The 26058-nt window shown below is 37.3% G+C and overlaps 1 protein-coding gene across 6 annotated transcripts in view; it reads left to right on the top strand.

Annotated features, from left to right (window-relative positions):
* CTNNA2 (catenin alpha 2) overlaps positions 1-26058 on the top strand; it is a 1475417-nt gene that overhangs the window by 306208 nt on the left and 1143151 nt on the right. For 4 of the 6 annotated variants that reach the window (XM_025354027.1, XM_025354025.1, XM_025354029.1 and 1 more), the window contains exon 1: positions 6917-7207. The exons of 1 other annotated variant lie outside the window; for it this stretch is intronic. Coding sequence is in view for 1 of the 5 variants with exons in the window: in XM_025354026.1 (XP_025209811.1) it covers positions 17269-17365 (97 nt within the window). In the remaining 4 variants the exon portion in view is untranslated. Of the gene's footprint in view, positions 1-6916; positions 7208-17244; positions 17366-26058 lie in introns of those variants that run through there. One more of the 6 variants, XM_025354026.1, reaches the window with a different exon arrangement.

The following is a 26058-nucleotide window of genomic DNA, read 5'->3' on the forward strand; positions in this document are numbered from 1 at the left end:
AAGGTCTGCTCCTGGAGCCAGAGGTGAGATTAACCTCAGGCTAAAGCATGTGGGCTGCATTTTGGAAAGGTGTACAGTTGTTAGAGTGGGAATAGATGGGACTAGACATTGGATAATCCATACATAATGTGCTCTGTGAGCTCTCATTACATTATATTGCATTTATCTCGAGTTGTCAGTTTGCCTCATTAAAGTATGAGATTGTTAATTGTACAAACTGTGTCTTTTATCTAAATAATCAACATTGAGAACTGTGGCTGTCACCCAATATGCAAGTGTCAAAATTGTCTTGAATGGAGGAATGAATCAATGTGCCAGAGCTTTTGAATAAGGTTGGATTTAACAAGATTGGGTTTGAGCCTTCAGTAAGAATGTCATGATAATATACAATGTAAATAGGCACTGGAACAATTGTGTTTGTAGAATTGGAGATCTACTAGTTCAGTGGCATTTATATTTTTTAATCAGCCAAACACTTTTTTCAAATAAAATACTACAGGAAAATGTGTGTGTGTGTGTGCATGTGTGCATTTGTATGTAAATAAGGACATTTCTATGTCTTTGAAATTACCTATGTAGAGTTAGGTGGCTTAAAACATTGTTTGATGGAACATATTTTTTTTTCCAACTCCCTAAAGGGCTTTTGCAAAGTATATTGGTGCACGTGTTACAAGTTTAAAAAAAAAAAAAAAATTTCTTCAACCACGTCCAAGCTGAGTTAAGTTGACTCATAGAAAGGAATTGTTTCTCTTCCATCAGCAGGGAGGTATCAGAGTGCTGGGAAGAGCAGTATGGACTGTGGAGTCAGACTGTGTAGGCTATAAACCCACCTGTACCACCTGCCAACTCTATGACCTGGTGCAATAATTATACTCAGAGCCTTAAAATTAGTGGTACTTTTCACATCAACATTTTTAAGATGAGGAATTTGAAACGCAGAGTGTTTTCATCTTAAAAATGTGGATGATATTGGTAATCTTTGGAAAAGTTAAAGTATAGAAACCTCTTAATATCATCAGTAACTATTCTGTAAATAATATGTACCATTATTATATATCACCAAATCATATTTGGTCATTCAAAGTGGTAGAGGAAATACCTCTGTATTCTGGAAATCGGGAGATTCTGTCCCAACTTGTTTTCACTATGGTATTCAGGACTGTTTATGAAGTATTTTGATTGCTAGGCACATGGTGGTTTTGTACTTCGAATCTTGTGGTCACAGGAGTTATGTGACTAGCTTTTTCCTAATATACAAGTCACTCCAGGGCCAGATCAATTAATTTATTTCTTTCCCTGTAGAATAGTCATGAATTAGATTCCAGATAGTGGCTTTTCAGTTAGCTTGGGTCTCAGAAAGGGAATCTTGTACAAACAGAGCTATCATATAACTCTCTGAAATCTGGGTGTTATTTCTTACCTCAACATAACCTACTCCATATGGTTAATTCAGCAATTGACTAGTTTCGTGATTATGGGAAAGAAAAACACATTGAGTCTCAGTTTTGCCATCTGAAAAATAAGGAGGCTGGATAGGAAGAAACCATCACGAAAGACCCTTTGAGTTCTAAAATTATATCTTCACTGATAAGAATAAAAGTGGCAGTGAGGATACTGTGGTTTGAATGTGTCCCTCGATGTTCATGTGTTGCAAACTTAATCCACAATGCAACAGTGTTGAGAAGGGGGAACTTTTAATAATTGATTAATGCCATTACTGAGGGTGTGGCGAGTGGATCCATTATTAAGGAGTGGGTTCCTGAAAAAAATGATAATTCAGCCCCCTTCCTCTCTTGTTCTCTCAATTGCTGTCTCTTGCCCTTCCACCATAAGATAATGCAGCAAGAAGGCTCTAACCATCTGTGACCCTTCAATCTTGGACTTCCCATCTTACAGAACCATGAGCCAAATAAATTTCTTTTCTTTGTAAATAACCCAGTCTCAGCGAGTTTGTTATAGAAGCAGAAAACAGACTAAGAAGAGGATCAGACATTTTTTGAATCAAGGAAGAATAGAAATAAGCTCATTAATAAGCTGTGAGTCAAAGAATAGCAGAGTAAGGTGAAAACTAAGGTCAGCTGTTCCGAAAGTATGCTCCTTCGATTCTAGCCACAAGAGATATTTTGTGAGAGAGGGTTCCTTGTTCATATAAGTGTGGGAAATGCTAAACATATTTCTCTTAAATGAACTTCATGCACATTATTGTTTTCTATGTATTCACTAAAGAAAAACCTTTAAATGATTTTCACTCAGCACTTGCCAATACAATTTTATTGTGGAAATCACTTTTCAAATAACTCCACAGTGATGAATGGACTGAGCAGCTGTAATTTTTGTTTGTGCAGTATGCTTACTTTTCCATGTCCTTCCTCAACATCTTTTCAGGAATTTCTCCTCTTCCTGCATGAGGTCACAGGGGTGAACATATGAACCAGAATGTGCTATTCCTCTGGTCACAGTAATCTGTGACACAAATGTGAACACAAGCCTCCAGCAAGTGTAATCATATCCTTTGCCATGATTAATATTTTTGATGACCCCCTGGACTAGCTTAGCCTCATATACACATACCTTAGACTTCTCAGGTATGTGAGCCAAAATTTCCCTTTTGCTCAAAACTTAAATTGGACTTCAGTCATTTGCTATTGAAAGAATTAAGACTGAAACTATTCTTCCATAGAGCAGATACACGGAAAACATGCTCCAGGGTGACAATTGAGAGTAAAATGACACAATTTCAAAATGTGTTAAACAGACAGCAGCCTCAGCTTTCTCCTAAAGGGGAAGTGAATCTATTAGGGAACCTGAAGATGGGAGTGACACAATTACTATGAGAAGACATATTAAAGCTTATTATTTATTTTTTAAAGAAAAATATTAATTGGAAATAAAAGATGATAGAAACAGATTGTAATTAGTCAAAAGACACTGAGGAATAATATTATTTTAATGCTTGATTAATTTACTCATTGATATTAGAACTATTAATTAAAGCAAGTATACAGCTCTATTTATGGACAACAGTGTGCTAAAACATGTCAAGTATTATTTCATTAAGTTCTCACAAGAAAGTCATAAAGATAGATAAAAATTTCCTCCATTTTGCAGATTGGCAAACTGAGTATCATAGACATTAAAAAACTTGTCCAATGTCACACACTAGAATATGCTACATTCTATCTATATAAGATTACAGTTAAAATGTTTCAACAAGCAAAATAAAACACAATTACACACATGGATCCTAAAACACTCATTCTGTTTACTTGAAAACATATACATATATTCACCATTACAGTATACATATAAACAATTACCTAGGGATACAAATGATAAATATGTTTGAACAAATGAAAATGAGTAGGTGAGTGGATACATTGTGGTATGTAGAGACAACTGAATATTATTCAGTGCTAAAAATACAGCTGTCAAGCCATGAAAATACATGGTGGAATCTTACATGCATGTTACTAAGTGAAAGAAGTCAATCTGAAAAGGCTACATATTGTACGACTCCAACTATATGACATTCTGGAGAAGGCAAAACCGTGGAGACAGGAAAAATACCAATGGTTTCCAGGGGTTAGGAGCAAGAAAGAGTAGAATAGACAGAACACAGAGTATTTTCAGTGAGTAAAACTAGTATGATACCATAGTGGTGGATACATGTCATTATACTTCTTTCAAAACCCCCAAAATGTATGAAACCAAGAGTGAACTCTGATGTAAACTATGGAGTTTGGTGATAATGATACGTCAATATAGGTTCATCAGTTGTTACAAACATGCTACTGTGATCCAGGGGTTGATCACAGGGAGGTCGTGCCCTTGTGGGGGCTGGAGGTATATGAAAACTCTGTACTTTTCACTCAATTTTTCTGTGAACTTAAAACTGCTCTAAAAAATAAAGTCTACTAAAACAATGAAATTGCTCAGCAGGGCTTGATAGTGAAATTTCTGGAGCTGACACATTAGGGTCCTAGTGTGTAAGACCTGATATTTAAATGTATAAGCACTACAGATAATTTTCCTTAAGATGCCAGTATTGGTTTGGCATATCCTAAAAATCTAGATGTCATTTGATTGCACATGAAATTGTATTATAATTACATATAGCATTTTCTCCATTTGAACACAATGCCATACCTTTAACCATGCTCTTTTTGTTTGTTATTTATGTTTGCATAAATTTTTAATATGAGTGAGGGAAAGAAGAAAATTTCTTGTTTTTCTGAGGGCTGTATATGTTTATGTCACTGAAATGAAGGACAACACTTAAATCAAGAAAATCAAAAACAATCAGATTTACAAGCAGACTCAAAACAAAAGAAATAAGCATTTTTAAAAATCCCCTTAGTTTAGAATGGGACAAACAAAATGATAGCATTTTAGCATCCAATAATAACCATTACTTATAAAGCATATTTAGACTATTATCAGAGGGAAAAATATGGCTATAATAATATTCATTTTGGATTTTCCATAGGGTAGACAGGGTTGAGGATTCCCCTTTATTAAAACATAAAAGAATGTTAGTACATTCCTTGGCAGCAGGGAACAAAAATCTCAGCTGCCATTTGCCTGCTGGTGACTGAAATGCATTGCCTAAGTAATTTCTTATCACTATCTAATTGACAGACCACAATTTGATGTATTTTGAAGAATTGAGGGAGACCAAGGGTCTGAGAAATCAAAGATGGCTTTTATGCTGTTTTTTTTTTTTTAAATTAACTCTAATTTAAAGCAATTGGATGGACTAAAACCTTACAAATATTTTACAAAAGACTTTTAAATGTCTCTCAACAATATTTTACTGTTTTGAAAGTCACTACGAAACAACAAACAAGGCAAATCCCATTTTGACTAGACAGCATTTGGTTTACATTATTTTTTCTTTTTTGGTCTACATTATTTAATTGCAATTAAAACAAAAAATTATAAATGTAAGCCTAATTACAACAATACAAAAAACTACACATGAATCCTCGGAACTTAAAGAGATGAATTTTTCTGGTCACTCTTTGGCCTGTAGTTTTTAGCTTATTCCGTCAAGCCTGACCAGAGTATGAAAAAAATCACAATAATCATTTAAAAAAAAAAAAAAAAAAGGTCAATTCTTACGTGCATGCTCTACCTCATTTTGACTAGGACAACTTTACTCTTTCCAGATTCTTGGACCATTCAAATTCATAGGTGTCTTCTGCCTCCGGAATGATACTGTATGCAGTATCTCTTTTTGTTTAAGCACCTCGCTGGCTAACCTATCCATATCTTACCACATCAGGGACTTGTGATGCCTCTCTAAACCTTATTCATTCTTCAAACTTCAGCTGAAGGCCTACCTCCTTCCTACATACTCCAGTCCATAGTATGCACTTTTCATTCTCCACTATTTTGGCACAAATCATTTGGCGCTCGGCACTTACTTCATGAAGCACAACGTGTGCTTTCTTTAGCGTGTTTCTCCTGTTTCTATAGGCAGTCTAAGAAAAACGCTTGGTGGTAAGAGCACGCGGTGTCACTGTCCGTGGTCCTGAAATACGGTTGCGTGCTAAGGTTCTTCTTAAGTCAATATCCGGTGACTCCTGTTCACTTTTTCCCAGAAATTTTTTAACTGGTAAAGTGGTGGGGACAAGAAAAAAGAAAGCCAAAAAGATATTGGGAGAGAAAGATAGAGGCATGGACAGAGGTATCCCTCTCCAGTCATTCCCTGGAGAGAATTAAAAATACTAGGGTTTTATGTAATTTTCAAACAATTGCAGACGCGAACTTGGGAACAAAACGGGGGATGGAAAAATATCAATGGCTTAGCCATTGATGAAGGAGAATTTAAAAAATGCGTGCACTAAGTGACATAAAGCCATCCAAGTGTCGGCATGAACACGCGCACTGATGCTAGTGAACCAGGATACCAAACAGGTAGCGTGCTGTGAACGTAGCCTCTGTTGTGTCATACTAAACTTCCATAGATTTTCTTTGTTTTTCTCTCTTGATTTAAAACAAAACAAAATTGTCATTTGGCACAGTGGCAGAACAAAGATGACTGTAACTTATGTTTCTCATTTGATGTAGCTGCGTACCTTTTTCACTGTTAGCACCTCTGTAACAGTTACATTCCAGCAACATCAAGTCCCAGCTGCGGATAGCTGACGGCGCAAACACTCCCTGCCTTAGCTATGTAAGTTCCCCAACTAGAGTATAACCTCTGAGAGGACGAAAATTTTTGGATATCTCAAAATGCGTAAGTACAGTGTCTGGTACAAACTAGGGGCTCAGAAATATCCATTGAATCAAGAAAAGAATCACAATGCCTTCCACGGAGAAAATATTCAACAAAGGCTTGTTAAATGAGCAAATATTCCATTTGTTTTAACAATTCCATCCTCTTCTAGGTTCTTTCAAAGTCCCAATCTTCCTCCCTCTCCCCTCGGAACTCCAGATCCCAACAAACCTCCCTTCCGCGGCAGTCACTATCTTTGCCGCACTCTGGCCCTGCCCTCCTCCGGCCACGTGTCGGACCCCTGCTGGGCTGGCCCTCCTTTCCGACTCTGCGACACCTCTATCCCCCCTGCCCCTATCCTGCCCGCTCCCGCACCCGGTCCCTCTCCCCCGGCCTCGCCGCTCGGGCGATTCAGCTCCAGGTCCCCGCCCGCAAGGTAACGCGGTTGTCATGGACACGGCACTTGCGCCCTACGGCGTTGCCCCTTCGCCGCTGTCCCCTCCCCCCACCTGCGGCGCGGAGCCGGCCGCGCCTCCAGAGCTCCGCCCCACACCGCCCCGCCCTTTCGGGCGCTCCCCAGGCCGCGCGCGCCCGCGGCCCCCCTACCCACCCACCGCTCGAAGCCCGGTGCCTTTCCAGGCGCCGCGGAGCCACGGGGACCGCGGGGGCGCGCGAGCGAGCAGCGGCCGCGCATGCGCACTGGCTGCCTCCCCTAGCGGCGATCCGGGCCGCTGCCGCTCGCGCTTGGGCAGGACGCGGGGCGGGCGGGGGGGAGGGGGGAGCGGCTTCGCTTCCAGCCCCGAGTGAGGCGGAGACCCGGGCGGGCGGGCAGAGCAGGCGGCACCGCACCTCGGCCAGAGGCGGCTGCAGCAGCTGCTGCCCTTGTCCCTGCCGCCGCCTCTCCAGTCCCTTCTGTGATTACCACTCCAGCTGCTGGGAACGGGCGAGAAAGAGGAGGCGGCGAGAAACTCCCACCGACCCACAGAGGTGAGTCCCGGGCAGAGCATCCTCCATCCTTGCCTGCCTCCCTCCCTCCCTACCTCCCTCCCTCCCATCCTCTCCATCCTCCCCCCTCCCCGCTCCCCAACCCTCCCTCCCTCATCCTTCCCAACATCCCTCTCTCCTCTCCCCTCCTTTCTCCCTTCCAGCCTTTCTTTCATCCCTTTCTTCCTCTCTCCCAGCCCCACTTCCTTCCCACCCTTTCTTTCTTCCCCGTCTTCCTTGCAGCCACTCGCGCTAGAGCACAGCTCTGCATCCCTTTCCTCTTGTCTCCATCTCTTTTTCCCCCTTTCTTACCTCTTCCCCGGTGGGAGGGTGGGAACATCCCTTCCCTGCTACAACTGTCCGGATTCAGGGGTTCCAGAAAATTGGGTGCATATACTGAGAGACACACTCTTAAACAGCGGGTGCCCTGCAGGTTCCTAAATTTTTAGGATGAAGGGTCAAGTTGGGTAGAGTACTGGAAACTGGAGGGAGAAGGGGATCGAGGAAGAATCTATGGATTTGTGCTGTATTGGGGGGGGGGGGGGGAGGGTTGTCACTTGGACATGTTGCCAACAGCCCCCATACCCCTCTTCAGCAGTTTCTTTTCTTCTTCTGGGAATTACATATTCCCAGTGTGTATCTCACCAATTTAAAATCCAGCTTTCCCTGCTTTGATTGTCTCCGTGAGAAACCACAACGAAAGAGAAGAGAGGAAAGGAACAAGAGAGAAAAAGGGGAGGGGAGAGGAAGGGAGGTGGCAGTGTAAGCTTGTGTTCTTTTCCCCTAGGCCTCTTTGGATTGACATTTTCAAACCACCCGCCTCATATTTGGCTTGGAATTGAACCCGTGTGTCCTTGGTCTTGTCACTACCTACTTCAAAGGCAGAAACTCTCTAAACTTTAATGCCTGTGCACCACAGCATTATTTATGGAATGTTTTGCTCAGCATGCAAAATACCAAGATAGAAAGGTTTGGGAAAATAGGGAGCAGAAGAGTGGAAGAGATGTACTTTTGTTCATCATGGGTTAACTTCTCAAGTAGGATAATGGTTAGACAGTTTTGGAGAAATGAGGTTATACTCCACAGACTTGTAAATATACCATTTAGATGGCATTAGGTGCATTATAGCCTTTAAGAGACACCCTTACCCATTTTCACCCACCTCATAGGAACCCTCAAGATGTTTGAAGAGAAACATACTGTGTGATTCTGTTTGTGGCTTACACCAATGGAAAAGTTAAATTAGCTTCAGAACCATTGTTAATAATTTAAAATTGCTGTTGGTTTTACATCACTTATTTTCACAGAATGCTATAATTTACCTTGCACTCTTTAGCTTGCATTCTAACCCCTTATATTATATATATTATTGGCAATTTGGCAATTCTTTCTGTTAGCATTGCTGCTGTAAAGTTTATTTATACATGGCGGGACAACCATGCCTCAGAATGTTTAGTATATTTATCATCTCAGAAGGGTCCAATAGTGTAAGTATAAATCAAAAATGGATATTTTGAAGCCTATATTTTGTCCTATTTATGTTCTCCTAAAACGACAGACCAAAACACCTTAATATCTTTAGAATGGCTGTGTTTTGTGTTTAAAGAGTGTGTGTGAGGGACCAAAATTAATGGTGGATTCATTGAAGTTGCCAGTAAGACACTATGCTATGGAACACATTATTGATTTTTTTCTTTTCATTTACATTATTATATGACAATAGTGCAATATGCAGTTTTGCATTTTATGGGAGTGTAAAGCAGGAGTTGAGATGAAGAGAATTGCCTTCCTAAGTGATTGAGTGCTGATTTGATGAAGAGCTGATAGTTAATCACCTGAGTCAGTGCTGGGGAAGTGTGTAATATTAGGAGTGATGGACTCCTTCAACTCCCCGTGGTAGGAATGCAATTCCATTAATGGCTTGGCTGACTCTTCAGCCATATAGCTAAAGCTTGGTTGAATTACCAGTGTTACCAACATCCTGATGCAGATTGCAGTCAACCCTGTGTGTATTGGAATGCTTGCATTACTTAATAGTGAACTTGTAGATAGGAGTGTTTTCCTTGTTGGTGTTCCTTTCCCTAGAATACCATGAAACAAGTGAAAGACTGTCATGTTAATTATATATGAGCATAATAAGTTAGTTTTGTCCAAATTTCTTTCAAAAGACTTTTCCCCTCCCAGTATCTCTGCTATTCTTTGTGGGGCTTCAGAGTTGTGAATGTGGGGAGGTGGCAGACCCTCTATGGGCTTTGCTCTTTCTCTGTTGCAGTTTTTCTGCAGAGGGATGTGGGTGTATGCCCCAGTTTTTGATACTGTGCTTAGTATAGAAACACAGGTACTTTTCATATGCCTCCTTTGTAAACATTAGTCCACTGAATGGAAACAAAGCATACCAAGTTATTAAAGAACTAGAAAACAAAATAACATTTTGTTTACAGCAAAATTTTAAGGGACATGAGTACAATTAATAAAATGTGCATTTTAGAAGAGCAACTAGTGTCTTTGAAAAGCAGCTTGCCTCCTTGACTATAATCCAGTTTGCAGATAAAGACTGACTTCCTCTGAAGAATTTCATTTCTAGAGGCTTCTGCCTTTAGTTGACTGGACCTTTAAAAATACATGATACAATAAAGAGCCAATAGAACATCTTATGGACCCCTGTAAAACGTATTCTGGATATATTCTGGATATATTCTCTGTGTCTCCCTCCCTCAGAGCTCTTAATACCTGTCTAACCCTAGGCTGAGCGGTGTGAGGTATTCCAAGGAAGTAGAAAGAAGTAAAAAACACTGTCTTTGACCTCAGCTTACAGTCTAGTTAAGGAGAACAGGCATTTGCATGAGGTCCTATTTCACAGTGGCAAAGAACAAGATCTTTGGAGAGAGCTTTAGATGTCAGTACAGGCTCTAGTTCTTAGGAGTATCGTGTCCTTGTGTACAATTTAAATCTATTTTTTTTAATCTATAAAATGAAAATTGTAGGGGACTGATTCATGGGCTTGCTTTAAAGGTTAAATGTGTTTAGCAGAGTACTTGGTACAAACAAAACATATATTAAGTAAACATTATTATAATTAGGAGAAATAGTTTAAACACATTCCAAGACCATATATGATTATGTACTAGAAAGACAGAAGCGCAAGTAAGTACTAGAGGAATTGTGAAGAAGACGGGTGTCTGTGTAGCTGGGAAAATGTTATATTCGGTAGTAGCCCTGGAGCTTGGACAGAGACTCCTATGAAGGATTTCATGCAGGGTGGGCACCACAGCTGGAACAAAAGCAGAGAGGGAGGAAAAGGCATTGTGTATTTGAATTACATTAGGGAAACTATTTACTGGAAGATTTGGCATGCAGGTGAGTTTATTGAAAGGTAGAGTGCATACAGTCAGAGTAATTATACTATCACTGAGTTAAGACAACTTCTAGTGTGGGATCCATTTCATCACATAGAAGGTTCGGCTACCCATGGAGGTAGTTTCAGTTCTTTATCTCACTTAAAGCCCCATCCCAAGACATGGAATCCGTGATCGGTGTCATAGTGAGGACCCAAAATATTCTTAGGTCTTTTCTTTTAACTTCAAGGCAGAGGAAAAACTTGACCTTTGCTGAACAATAAAGATTTAATATTATGGTTACTATAACTCTCCCTCATGTTTCCTTATCCCATGAATATTCCAGAACTATATCACGTAGTATAATAACTAAAATTATTTTATTTTGACCTATATGAAGCCAGTACTTGTTAGGGTAATTGTATTTCCAGGGGCTTATTTTTTTTTTTTTTCACTTCATGGTTGACTTTTCCTAATTACAAAAGCCCCTTTTCATTGGCGTCCAAGATTATTAATAAATTTGAAATGGATGATGCTCTTTCAGTTTTGTGGCTGTGAGACTAATATGTGATGAGGATAGAGAGTCTAGCAGGGAACTTGCATGGAGCAGGTTAAATATACGCTCTGTGTGGAGTGACAGATGCTCACTGGCTACATCTGTTGGCACACCTTTGTTTTTAGTTGAGGTTCATAAACTATTTTGAAAAATTTATCCATAAAATCTTTATCCAACAGCATAAGGGATATGAATTGAATTCTTTTATTCAAAGATGGATTTCCAGAAAATTTTACCCACAAGTTTGAAGTGTCAGTATTTATTATGCTCATGTTTAACTCATTTTAATAGACACAATTTCATTGTTTTCTCCAAAATAGTAAAATGTTTCTCATATATTTCTGTTTTGTAGTTCAAATAATATACAAGATTGTCCTCCTGAATATTATCTTAAGATATATTAGTCAGAAACACAAATATATTTCTAAAAGCTAATGTAAATATACTTCAAAAAACTAACAGACCATAGAGTATAGTAGTTTTATTTTCTATATTGAGTTCTTTCTTAATTGATGTTTTAAAAATTCAGCAGATGTAAATAAAACATTTTCGGATGTATTACTACTAGTCAGCTTTATATTATACTACCAGAGATTTTTGACACATTTTACTTTTGACATTTTTGTTTTCCTTACAAGTGAATTTTTATCTCAGAGCTGAATTCTAACTCAACCATAAATTTGCATTCTATACCTCTTTGAAATTATTACTCGTAACACGTTGTATAAAACATAGTGATAGTCTAACTTTAGAGACCTTAATTTTCTAGGGCTTTACTACTGAACACTATTTTATTGTTCCTTTTTATTAATAGGCCTTATCTGTGTACATAACTATTAGACTATTCCATTTCAGGTATTAGGAAAACTTGCTTTAACAGGAGTGAAAAAAGCAGGTATGTTCCCCATACGTGAGGGTAGTAACCAAACAGGGAGGTGGAGTAAGAATGAGACAGAATGAATTAATTTCATTTTCTCTTTTGAGCTGAAGGATTTATAACTACCTGTTTAATTAGGGGTTTTCTATATTTTTGCTGTGACGTCTACTATAATCTATATTTTAGTTGTTTCAAAGTAAATTTTATATGTAAATTTCAATCAATAGTTTTTAAAACTAGAGCATGAATGAAAAAAACTAATGTAAATCATATGTTGATTTTTCAATATCTTGCTACTTGCAGACATCTGGCTGTTTTGTTTGTTAGGCAGTTTTGAGGGAAGGCAGGTAATATATTTATGGGACATATTGAGATGGAGGTACATTAAATAAGATCCTAACTTGCGGCAGTGTTTCTACATTAAATGAGTGGACATGCCACAGGGCTAGAGATTACAAAGTCCTTGAGTTGTATATGGTCTCAAGGGCCACAGAGCCGTAGTAGAAAATTAATAGAAAGCTTCTGAGATGTTCATATTGTGCAAATTGAGTTTATGTTGTTCGTTGTGTATCTGCAGTAAATCCAATATCTTTTTTATGGCCCCTTGATGTTTTGGAAGGAAAGCCAAAGACTCTTGATGGAGCTATGTCAGTTGCTCTTCCACATCCCACCCAGAAACCACACGGACTCCAGAAATCTCCAGAGGATCTGATGTTCCCATGTTTTATTTGTAAGCATTCGGTGAAAATTCAGTCTTCCCAGTTTATCTTAAATTCACAGGGCCTGAAGCAGTTGTTAAATATCATCAGTCTATCTCTCAGTGAGGAAGTAGCAATAATGTCCTTTAACTACTTTAGAAATAGCTAATTGTACTCAATTGTTTCCAGGAAAGGGTATCCTACAATTCTTTAGAGTTTACCACTTCTTTCTGTTTCTTCAGGCATTGATAATTTCCAGAGTAATTTCACAAAATATGTTGTTGTTGTTGTCGTTCTTCTAATGTGCAGAAGTAGCCTAAAGAAGTGTATACAAGACTCAAATTTCCTGGGGAAGCCCGGGCACAGTGGCTCACACCTGTAATCCCAGCACTTTGGGAGGCTAAGGCTGGCATATCACCTGAGGCCAGGAGTTTGAGACCAGCCTGGCCAATATGATGAAACCCCGTCCCTACTAAAAATACAAAAATTAGCTGGGCATGGTGACGGGTGACTGTAATCCCAGTTATTTGGGAGGCTGAGGCAGGAGAATCGCTTGAACCCAGGAGGCAGAGGCTGCAGTGAGCCGAAATGGTGCCACTATACTTCAGCCTGGGCAACAGAACAAGACTCCGTCTCAAAAAAAAAAAAAAAAAAAAGTCTTGGAGAAAAATAAATCTGTATGTAAATTCATCTCTTTACTGCACTTACGCTTTTCATGTATTTTTTTAATTATGTTACGTAGCGTGAATTCATTCAACAGGTATTTTTTGAAAATACCTGCTCTGTGCAGAGCATTGAGCTAGAGATTATAATTTTATAAGCACACTGAACCAAGGCAACTGGATTCCTCTTCAGGTTTTCAGCCAGGTAATTAATTTGTTATGTGACTAAGTAAGCCTCAAACTCTCCAACCCTTATTTATTTTATCTGTCTTTTGAGTGACTTATACTTACATCTAGCTATAACATTCTATAATTCTGTATCTCAATTTTCCTTAAAATTTCAAGGCAAAATGATTTATTTTCATTGTGTTCCATTTGTTTTTTCTTTCTTTTGAAACGTAAACTTCTGCTGCATAAGAAAAAAAAAAAACTTCACCTTCAGTGGCATATGCTTTCCCTTTCCCAATAAAATTGCAAATTTAGCTTCGTGGTCTCTGGGCAAACTGTGAGGGACTAAGTAACCTGTCTTTTCTTATCTCTCCATCCTTCCCTCTCCTTCATTATGAAAGTTCTTCCTACATTGAAGGCACAAGTCAGTTGCTGCCACTATTTAGGGACTCTCCCAGTGTGTGGTTGGCTTGTTTCGGCCATGCCAATGTTTGTGAAAGACTATATGGCATTTATGCATTTAGAATGAAGTAATGTTTATTTAAGAAATTATATATACTTTAAGATTAATATTTCTGCCTCAGGCATAGCAAAGCCTTGCTTGTCCCCTAAATTCTGTTTCAGAGGACCTGGTGGTGTCTTCCTACCAATCCAGCTCCAAATTCCCATTAAAATTCTTTTAGTAAAATTTTGGGCATATGTTTTATACAATAAAGTGTACCCATTTTAAGTGAATACTTTGTTGTTGATTGACAAACACACCTGTGTAACTGTCAGTGTGATCAAGATACAGAATATATCTGTTACCCTAAAAACTTCTCTTCTGACGAATCTGCTTTCTCTATAGATTCGTTTTTCCTATTCTAGAAATTGATATAGGTTGAATCACAGAATATGTACTCATTTTTATATTCCTTTTTTCGTTGAGCATAATGTTTGTGGAATCAATCTATGATTTTGAGTATATAAACTTCTAGAAGAAAATGTAGGAGATAATCTGTGATTTTGGATTAGGCAAAGATCCCTTAGGAATCAAAAAGCACTAATCATAAAATTTAAAAGAAAAGATGTATTAGACTTTATCAAAGTTAAAGAAGTTTTGCTCTTCAAAAGACAAAAGATTTGTTAGAACTACGTATCTCTCTCTGGATACTTGACAAAGGACTTTATCTAGACGATGTATAGAACTCTTGCAACTCAATAAGAAAACAGGTAATCCGTCTAAAAAATGAACAAAATATGCGCAGAGATATTTCACACAAGAAAATATACAAATATCTAACAAGCACATGAAAAGGTGTTTAACTCTATAATTCACCAAAATAATTAAATTTAAAACCACAATGTGATATCACTATCCCAACACTAAAATGACTAAATTATAAAGACTGGCAATACCAACTTTTGGAGAGAATGTGAAGCAACTGTGATACTCATACATTGCTGGTGGGAATGTAATACTTTGGGAAACAGTTTGGCAGTTTCTCTTAATGTTAAAAATACTCTTACCATACGATCCAGAAATTCCACTCCCAGGTGAAATGAAAACATATGTACAAGGACTTTTGCATGAAAATTAATAACAGCTTACTCATAATAGCTTCAAACTAAAAACAACCAAAATATCTATCAAATTCCTATTTGAAAGTTACTCCTTTGAGATAGAGAACAAAGCTGCTCATATATATATATATATATATATATATATATATATATATATATATATAAAACTTTTAAGGTGCACTATTTAATATATGTTACCTGGCAGCAGAGGAAGGGGAATACATTGGAAAAGATTTCTAAAAGTGACAAGAAATGCAGAGGATGGGAGACCTGGGCTTAGTTTCTACTTTCGGCATTTCTCCTGTCTGTGCTCAGTCTGTGTGTTGACTGCTTTCTCAGCTAGTGCTTTGATCACTTTTTTAGTTCCTAGCACACCGTCATGCAGCAGCAGTGTCTCGTCCTGCAGAATGAGGAGGTATTTGCCAAAAACCCTCCTGCAGACTTCTCTCTTATGTCACTGGCCAACACTGAATCACATGAACATTCCCAATCTAGTCAATGGCAAGGGGAATGGGTATACCATGAATGACAGGCTTAGACTAAATCAGGATTTATCGGCTGGGACTACATATGGGATTAGCATTCGCTGGGTGGAGAAGGTTAGGGTATTGATGAACAGAGTAGCAATTCTTTTAATAAGGAAGGGGTAAATGATTGTTGGGTAAGTAAGCAGCAGTGTTTATTACAATTTGACATAGAGGCCTGTCTTGTTCTCAGGTTTTGGCAAGAGGTTGAAGCACAAAGCTGAGATTGTGGTCACAACTTTTTATTGTGAGAGAGTGTATGCAGAAACAGGTGATGGAGGGCAACGTAGCACAAGAAGGAGAAAATTTAGATCCTAGCCCAGAGCATGAACTGGAGGGGGAGGGAATCTGGAACCAAGGGAACAATTTAAAGTGGGCAAGCATAAAAATAGTGACAAGCAAAGCCAAGCACATTGGGGCCCATGGAGTTGGGACAGGAAGAAAAAGTCAGTGCTGGCAGTAGTCTGGAATCCAGGCAGGCAAATTCGATTGCAGTTTGCCCATCTGTGAAATCAGGACCTCAGGCAAGAAGATTTTCATGTTTTGCTTGTTAAGGCAGAAGCCAAAACAGTAATTATTTTCTACTTTTTTTCCTGAGGTGTTCTCAACCACTCTAGATTCTGTCTTAAGGATAGGAGCCGCATCTTCCATTTTTCTAGTATTTTCCTGTTTCATGGCTGGGCCCACAGTAATTCCTTCATAAATGCTTGTTGATTGAACTAAGTCTCTGAGCTCGCTCCATCTTCAAACAGATCCTCAGATTTCTGGTCGTATGTAACAACCATTTATCAAATGCTTTCCTTCAAGTTATAGAAACTACTGTTTTGGGGGATACAGTCCTGGAGCCATACATGAGTTAAGATACAGTGCCTTGTCTCATAAGTTGACAGTCTAGTAGGGGCTATGAGTACCTGAACAGTTTAATACCAGACAGAACGATCGACTGTGTCTTGCAGTGTGGTACTGACGCCACAGTGGCGTGGGGCAAAAATCCAGGCTGACACAGAATCAGCAACTTTGCTTCAGCAATGGATGGGAATAAGATTGTGGAGCGGGAAGGTGACCTTGTATTAGTACTTTCAGATTCAGTCCTGTCTTGGTCTGGGAACTGGGACAGGGCTGGCCTGGCAGGGAGTTGGGATCAATGAGCACAGCAGTGGGAGAGGTGGAGAAATCACATTCAGGAGAACTAAAGCTGGGACACTGATAGCTACTCAGTAGCTGAAAAGTGAGACTAGAGTGAAGGGGAGAGGCTGGGAGTACAGAAATATTTTGGCATTATCTATACAGAGGTATCTCAAGAATCCAATAACAGAAGATACATTGTTTCAAAAAGAACATGTTTTGTCTTTTGCACTTACAGTAATAAATGCCCATTGTAGAACATCTAGAAAATAACAAGAAAAAGAGTCTGGAAAATAAAAATCACTGCAGTCCAACTATTCAATGAACATTTGGTGAATTTCTCCCCCCACCATGAGTATATCTGAGTTTATCATGTAGTGAGGGTGTTTTAAAGCACAGCCGAGATCGTAGGTCTATATAAATTTGTGTATTATTTTCAACGAAATAAATGTGTTTCCTGCCATAATAAAAATTCTTCCTCTACATTAGTTTTTGTGTAACATTGCATTTTTTTTGGAATTTAAGTATTCAATTTTTGGCTGTCTACAGAGATAAAATGTCTGGGTTGATCCGCCTTCAATATGGGCTGTGGCATGGGCAGAAGATTGATTTTGGGGGCCTCAGGAGACTGCTTCAAAGGAATAGAGGTCAAGGTTTGTGTAGCTGTGTATATACATAGAATTTTTTTTTCTTAAATGGTGACATGATGTTCTATACTTTATCTTCACTTTACGTATAGTTTAGAGAAATCTCCACACTGGTACAAAAATATATACCCCATTGTTTTTTAACTCTTGCCTATTATTTTATAGTGTGGTTATACCATGGTTTATTTAATCCTTATTTCCATGTACATTCAGTTTGTTTATGCTATTATGCTATTTCAAACAGTGCTAAGATGAACATCCTTATACAGGTTTATTTTCTACACGTACAAATGTATTTTTTAAAGGTAAACTCATAAATGCAATTGTTGAGTCATAAGGTGTGTGAATTTTAAATTTTGATAGTGCCAAATTGCTCTTCCAATTGTTAGTACCTTCCACCAACAATATGAAAGTGCATATTTCTTTACCCTTTTGCCAATACATGATAATTTTAAACTTGTAAAAGTTTACCAATGAATAGGTAAGAAGAATATTTCTTTTTTATATAAATTTGTTTCCCAGGTTTCTAGAGGTTGATTATCTTTTCATTTGCTTTTTGTCTAATGGCCTAATGTTTTGTCTTTGCTGTGATGAGTGTGTTCATGTTTTCCAAGGTTTTTTGCATGAGTTAGTTATCTTATTTTAATTTAAGGACTTAATTATATTCTCTGCATATAGATGATTTTTTTTTGTTATTCCTGAATTAATGATATACTATCAAAACTACTATTATGATTTTCGGTAGGTGATGGTTTTTTTTTTCCCCCAAAGTTTCATCTCTATTTTTACATCTTTATTTTCAGAAGAATATGATAATCGGGTTATCAATTTTAAAACAACACTGTATTTTAGTTAGTATTATATTTAATTTAAGGTAATTTTGAGGGAGAAGTGACAACTCTCAATTCATAATCTTTCCATCGGCATGTGTCTTTATTTATTCAAGTCTTTTTTGTGTCCTTCAGTAACATAAATAGCCTTCTTTGTAGAAGGATATATTTCTCATTTTGCGTTATTACTATCTTGTATGAGTTTTTATTGCTGTTGGGAAAGGGATTTTATTCTTTAGTATTTCCTAATAGGTTATTGCTGATGTAGAAATTATTCTTTTTGATTTTTATATTTGGTTTTGTCTCCTGTCACCTTGTTTAAATACTTATTGGTTCAAAAAATGTGCCCTTGTGTTTTTCTTATCAATTTGTATTACCTCTTTTATATGTTAAGATGAGAGTTCATAGTTTAAAAATACACACACACACACACAAACACACACACACACCCCACTTGCAAGGCTTATTTACATGAAAATGGTAAAATATAATACTCATACTTTTTATTTTAATGTCTTATAATTTTAAATAATTTTGTTTTCTTCTACCTTAGATTTAGTGTGAATTGAGGCACTCTTCAGGTTGGAAATACACTGTCTATACTGTGCTCCAAACACACCTTTTTTGCTTTTAAAATTATTTTCAATATCTCTCTTTTCCATGGTAACCTAAGTATATTTATACCAATATCAGTACATTTGTGAATCTTTCCCTTTGGAGTAAGCATAGTGTGTACATGAATTTCATATACTCACTTCCAGAAATTTACTTGGCATTTGTATAGATGTTTCTCAGTATTCCATGGTGTTTTTTTGTATGCCATTCAAAGACATGGGCCATGTCTTTTCTATATCTTGGATAGAGTTGAGTGAATAATGATCTAGTGATGGTGACAACGTGTTTGATTATGCTAATGCCTGTGATAGTAAACTTTTTTTATTTATCTAAGTGACTTTATTCTTTGGATATCTGATTTTTAAAATATTTTTTCATCATTTGCATATCGAAGCTGTTGTGCTAATACAAGACCTTCATTCCACATCCAGCATTGTTTGTTAGAAATGTGTCCGTTTTGATACAATAGCCAATACAGCAGCACTAAGAAGCTTTTACAGTCTCCAGTTCTTACCCAGAATTTTACTTTTTGGCAGTAAGATCTTCTTATTCAAACTCGAGAGGAAGCTTAACTTGGGTAGTATTTTCATGTTTTTTCAAATCAGGAAAATGGTTATTTTGAATGAAAACCTTTCACTGATTATGCACATTGAGAAAATGGGCTAATTGCCTTGAATTGTAATTGTTCATCTGGTCTAGTCTTTATGCATACATATTAGTATTGATTTATCATTAATGAACCCATCACCTTAAAACCCTGTGATCCATTCTATTAGGTTGGTGCAAAAGTAATTGCTGTTTTTTCCATTAAAGGTAATGGCAAGATTGCTTTTACATTACATTATTAAAAGTAATGGCAAAAACCTCAATTACTTTCGTAGCAACCTAATAAGTTAGTTTAAGTAGATAATATACTTTTTACTGTTGAAAACAGGCATTTCACTTTGTAGAGTATTGACTGTGTATGTGAAATTAGTAGCAAGTGGTAAGTCATGCTACATAGAATTGCAAGAGACTTTTATTAGTGCTGAATCACTGAATCTAGCTTAAAAATTTGGTTAGCTTTCTTTTCTTAAAGAATTATACCATAAAAATGAGTTAAAGTAATACTAAGATAAGTTTGAATAAAACTATCAGTTAACAACATATAGCTGTTTTCTGTTCTAGTTTGCTTGAATCATTTGAGATGCTTCTGTCTATGTGATGAAATTTTCGTGATGACTGGTTGCCTTTGGAAATAACTTTTTGTTTGCTGTTGCTGTTATGAATAGCTGACCTCTTAAATCCAGGCATATACATTTTATTGTTGCTCATTTTATCTTACAGTTGCAGAATTGTTCTTAACCAAGGCAAGTGAATACCATATGAAATAAATACTCCTTTTTGAGTATGAATTTAAAATATTTTATATCAAACTTATAAGTAAGTGGCATTATAAAATGTTTCAACTGGTAAAATGCTAACTTTAAATAGCTTTTATTTTTATACTTTATTATAATTATAAAACAATCTATACTGTTACTATTTGTCTTTCACTCCAGAAAATGCAAATCCTTAGTGAAGATACTAAAGGCTACAAAATATCATTAAAAGAATTTAAAGAAGACTTTAAAAATTGAAATATATGCATGTTCACAAATGAGAAGACTTAATATTAATTAGGCAAATTGATCTAGAGATTCCATGCTATTGCTGTGAAAATCCCAGCTTCCTTTTTTCTTTTGCAGAAATTGTTATGCTCATTCTAAAACTCATTTATAAATAAGAATAGTCTAAAACAATCTTAAAAAAGATGAACAAAGTTGGAAGACACACTTAATATCAAAACTTACTGCAAAAGTGTAATAATCAAAACTAAGTGGTATTAACATAAGCATAGGCATTTATTTTACTGGAATGGAATTGAGCATTTAGAAATAAACCCATATATTTATGGTTAATTGATTTTTCAACAAGGGTGACAAGACAATTTAATGGGGGAAAGAATAGTTTTTTAAACAAATGGTGCTGAGACAAATGAATAAACATTTACATGAAAATGATGAATTTGTATCTTCTCCCAAATACAAAAATTAATGGTAGACTTCAGTATGCATTATAGACCTGAGTATGAGAGCTAACTGTGAAACCCTGGAAGAAAATGTAGGTGTAAATCTTAGTGACCCTGGATTAGGCATTAGTTTCTTGGATTAGGCAGTAGATTTTTAGATATGACACCTAAAGCACGAGCAGTAAAAGAAAAATAATGTAAATTGGACTTCATCAAAATTAAAAACCTTTACGCATCAAAGGACACCATCAGGAAAATGAAAAGACAGACCACAGAACGGGAGAACATATTTACAAAACATATCAACAAGAATCTATTCTTCAAAATATGTAAAGAACTATATAATGAACTATTACAAGTTAATAATAAAAATAATACCTACATTTAAAAATGGACAAAAGACTAGAATAGACATTTCTCCAAAGAAGATATACAAATGGCAAATAAGCACATGAAGAGATGCTCAGCATCATCAAGTGAATGCACATCAAAACTGCAATGAAATACGAATTCACACCTACTAGACTGGTTCTAATAAAAAGGAATGTTAGGCCGGGCACAGTGGCTTACGCCTATAATCCCAGCATTTTGGGAGAGTGAGGCGGGTGGACCACAAGGTCAGGAGATCGAGACCATCCTGGCCAACATGGTGAAACCCCATCTCTACTAAAATTATAAAAATTAGCTGGGCGAGGTGGCGGGTGCCTGTAATCCCAGCTACTTGGGAGTCTTGCTTGAACCCAGGAGATGGAGGCTGCAGTGAGCCGAGATGGTGCCACTGCATTCTAGCCGGGCAACAGAGAGAGACTCCATCTCAAAAAAAAAAAAAAAAAAAAAGGAACATTAATAACAAATGTTGCTAGGGAATGTGGGGAAATTAAAATCCTTATACATGAAGGTGGAAATATCAGTGTAAATTTAAGGGGAAATATAAAATGGTGCAGCTAATTTGGAAAACAGTTTGGTAGTTCCTCAAAAAGTTAAATATAAAATTTCCTTATGACCCAACAATTCTATTCTTAGATATGTATTGAAGAGCAGCAAAAAAATATGTTCACACCAAACTCTGTACATTTATATCCATAGCAACATTATTTATTATAGCCAAAAAGTTGAAAAATCTGATGTCTATTAATTGCAGAATGGGCACACAAAATAAGGTATATTTATACAATGGGATAATATTGCACCATAAATAGGAAAAAGTACTGATATACGTGAAACATGGATAACCTTGAAGATATTGTGTGAAGTGAAAGAAAGCCAGGCACAAAATGTCACATATTGTTTGACTGAATTTATATAAAATGTCTAGAATTTGCCAATCTATGTAGACAAAAACTAGTGGTTGTCAGGGGTTGGGAGAAAGGAGGAATGAAGAATGAATGCTAGCTAGTAGGTGTACTTTTTTTTTTTTTTTTTTTTTGGAGACATGGGAGACAACGTCTCACTCTGTTGCCCAGGTTAAGTGCAGTGGTGCAATCATAGCTTACTGCAGCTTGAACTCGTAGGCACACACGATCCTCTCCCCTTGGCCTCCCCAGTAGCTGGGATTATAGGTGTGTGCCACCATGCTTGGCTGATTATTATTATTATTCTTTTTTTGTAGAGACAAGGTCTTGCTGTGTTGCCCAGACTGGGAGTTTTCCTTTTGAGATGATGCAAATTCTGGAATTAGGTAATGGTGGTGGTTGCACATACTGTTTGTGCATATACTAGAAAATATCCACTGAATTGTACACTTTAAAGTGGTAAATATTGCATATGAATTATGCCTATAATGTGAGGCAAACAAATCCAATAATTGTGATTTTATTTGTTTTTCCATTTGGAATGTAGAAGTTACTCCTTGTCATAATATTAAATCGTTTATTTTCTCACTAGAGTTGAACTTAAAGCCAATTCACATTGTAGAGTACAATTGTACTATGGTCATATAATCACAAAAATGAATATTTCTTTACTTTGAAAATGACATTTAATTATGTTTATATCTAGCCATAATATAGCTGAAAAGGCATTTCTTAATTGCCTTTCTTAGGTAAGGTACTCTATTTGTGATACCAACATAGGTAAGACATGGTTTTTACCCTTAGGTCATCCAGTGGTATATAGTGTGAAAGTGCGACCCATGAACAAACTGAAGAATATGACATGGAATAGAGGTATATCGGAAGTTATAGATAGCAGTGATGAAGGAGTGTTTAAAGTAAAACAGAATTAGACAAAGGTCAAGAAGATTCACATTTCAGTAGGAACTTGAAGAACATGTAAAAGTTTCCTATAAAGATAAATTAGGAAATAGCATTCCAGGTTGAGGGGAAAGCATGAAGGTAGGAATGTCAGTGTAAATTTAAGGCTCAACAGATCCTGCAGTTGCCAGAGTAGTTAGAGGAGGGATGAGGCATGAGGAGGTGGTAAGGAAGGAGACAATAGGACTGGTTATATAGAAGTGAGAAGACTTAGGAACCATCTAAATATGAGATTCAGGACAAAGGCAAAGACAAGGCTAACTGTGAATGTTATCACATGTCTTCTTGTGCGAAACATAATTTAGGAGTTAGCTGATGTTTGCTTTTGATGATGTAAAATATGAAGAGCTTACAGGACTTCCAGATGCAAGTCTTCAATAGACATTTAGGAATAAGGTCTTGACTTCTGAGCTGTTGGTATTCAAATTAGAAATTTTAGAGTGAAACAGGAGGTGATAGTTATAGCTGTGGAAGTAGATGACATGCCCTACAGTTGCATAAAGCATTATAAGTATGGGATCTGCATCCGCAGGAATACCACTGCCTAAGTGACAAATAATGAAAAACATTTAATGGGAAAGAAAGAGAGGAGTCACATGAGGGTATTTACCTCTGAAGTCAAGAAAGTCAGCAAAATGAAAAAGAAAACACACTTGGAAAAGAAAAATGTTACTTCTACTTTTAGCTTTCGGTTTGGATTTTTAGTCAGAACATACATAAGCAAAAAGATGCAGTTATAAGATCAAATCTTGCATCTGTTTACTGCTTCCAGCCATGAGGTCTCTGGGTTATGACAGTCAACAAGAGAAAGGAAAGGTAAGAAATGACTCAAGCAGATAATAAAGCCTAAACTGGGATGCTCCTCGCTGGACTAGGTTTGTAGCTCCTCGGTAGCTCTAAAATTTTAGCAGTTGTGCAGCCTGGTCTCAGGAGCCACTGGAGCTCTGCTGGTGATGAGAAGAGACTGTGGAAGCTGCTCAGATCAGGAGTCAGACAATGACCCATGACCACTTTGTGGTCTGTTCTGGAGGCTTTCTGTGGTGGGAGGTTAGGTTTGATTTCTCTTCATCCTGATTTCTGATATTTAAGCCAGCAGAATTTTCCTTCCAGCTACATTCTTTATCTTACTACACGAATCGATTATTGGCGTGGGTAACATTTTACAAATGAAGCTTGCTAAACTAAACTGTAACTCTTACGGGTTTAGTGGTTTGTGCAAAATATGCTTTCAGTAAAAGAACAAAAAAGCAGCATTTCTTGTTAACAGGATGCCTCACTTCTCCAGCAAAACAAAGGTATTTTACTGTTACTGTCCATACAACTAGCAGAAATAGTTTATTGATAAAAAGGAAACATATCTCTTTACTGACAAACCATTTCTAGTTTTCACACTGTACAATCTGAATAGGGAAGAGTGGAGAAGGGGGAGGCAAGTGCCTCATCGGTTGCCTTTTTTTTTTTCCTTAAGGTGTGAAGGAAGAGTTTCCCAAGTTTCCATTGTTTCCAGGCAGGAAAGGTGATCATCAGATGTTGTTGCGCAGCTCAGGGAGGTTAAAGACTAAAGAGAGGCCGCTAGAGGCCACTGTATTTGTTGAGTAAGAAGTGGATCTCACTTGATCTTTGCCAGAGTAGCTTCAGTCAAGCGGTCACCTCAGAAACCTAATAGTATTGAAGAGTCAGTGTAACAGAGAAATTAGATGTTGTATGTTTCCAAAGATGTTTAGCAGACTTGGATGCTGAAAGGCAAGCGAGAGGGAAGCATAAAGAGAAGGTTTGGTTTAGTGTGCTTTGTTTTAGGTGGAGCAGTTTGAGCACAGGAGAACACTCAGGATAGGGAGTTCATTGGTGAATTAGTTTCCTAGAGTAGGTAGACAGAAATGGGTTTTAGAGTGTTAACACTTTTTAAAACTTTGTGCTTCATCTGAATAATTTATATTCTTTCTTGCCTTATTGCAAAGCCCAGATTAGAAAAAATTTGATGGAGGGGAGGAAAGAAGATGTCAATTATGCTTTGCTTTATATAGTAGATGGATTGCTAAAATCTCACTTTGTAATTATAACCACTAGGGAAGTTATGATTTAAAGAAATTCTTTTGTAAGGGAAATGCCACCTCTAGTTTTTATTAGTAAATAGATATGCTCATATATATATGTGTGTGTGTGTGTGTATATATATATATATATATATATATATATATATAGCTTGAGGGGAAGAATAAATGACTTACATATGTTTCTTGATTTATTCTTTCATTTCTCTCATGTGCAGCGAATCATTTTATAAGCATTAAAATGCCAGACAGTTTGAGTTCTTAATTCTTACTTTGAATAAAAGTGTTGAAAACATAGAGACTTTGTCCTCAGACATGAACAATAGACTTTGTTGCCAAACTTCAGAAATAATCAAATGCTATGGTTTGGCATTTATATACCTACTAATTAGGAAATTAAATGATATTTCCATAGCAACGGAAACAGTCTCCTTGCACACTTGTTTTATGCCTGCAATAATACACAGCAGGGTGTCCAAGAACTTTAGCTTAAGGTCCAAAAGAGGCAAGGTGTGTAAGCATTGACACAAAAGATGCACACAGAGGTGTTATTGGATTTGTAAAGATGACATGAGTGGCTAAAATTATGTTAGTAATTTTTATTTTTTTTTGAGATGGAGTCTCACTCTGTTGCCCAGGTTGGAGTGCAATGGTGTGGTCTCGGCTCACTGCAACCTCCGTCTCCCAGGTTCAAGCGATTCTCCTGCCTCTGGTTCCTGAGTCGCTGGGATTATAGGCTTGTGCCTCAATGGCCACCTAATTTTTGTATTTTTAGTAGAGATGGGGTTTCACCATATTGGCCAGTCTGGTCTCGAACTCCTGACCTTGTGATCTCCCGTCCTTGGCCTCCGAAAGTTCTGGGATTACAGACATGAGCCACTGCACCCAGCCATTAGTAAAT

The sequence above is a fragment of the Theropithecus gelada genome, chromosome 13, assembly GCF_003255815.1.
Source record: "Theropithecus gelada isolate Dixy chromosome 13, Tgel_1.0, whole genome shotgun sequence".
Lineage (NCBI taxonomy): Eukaryota > Metazoa > Chordata > Mammalia > Primates > Cercopithecidae > Theropithecus > Theropithecus gelada.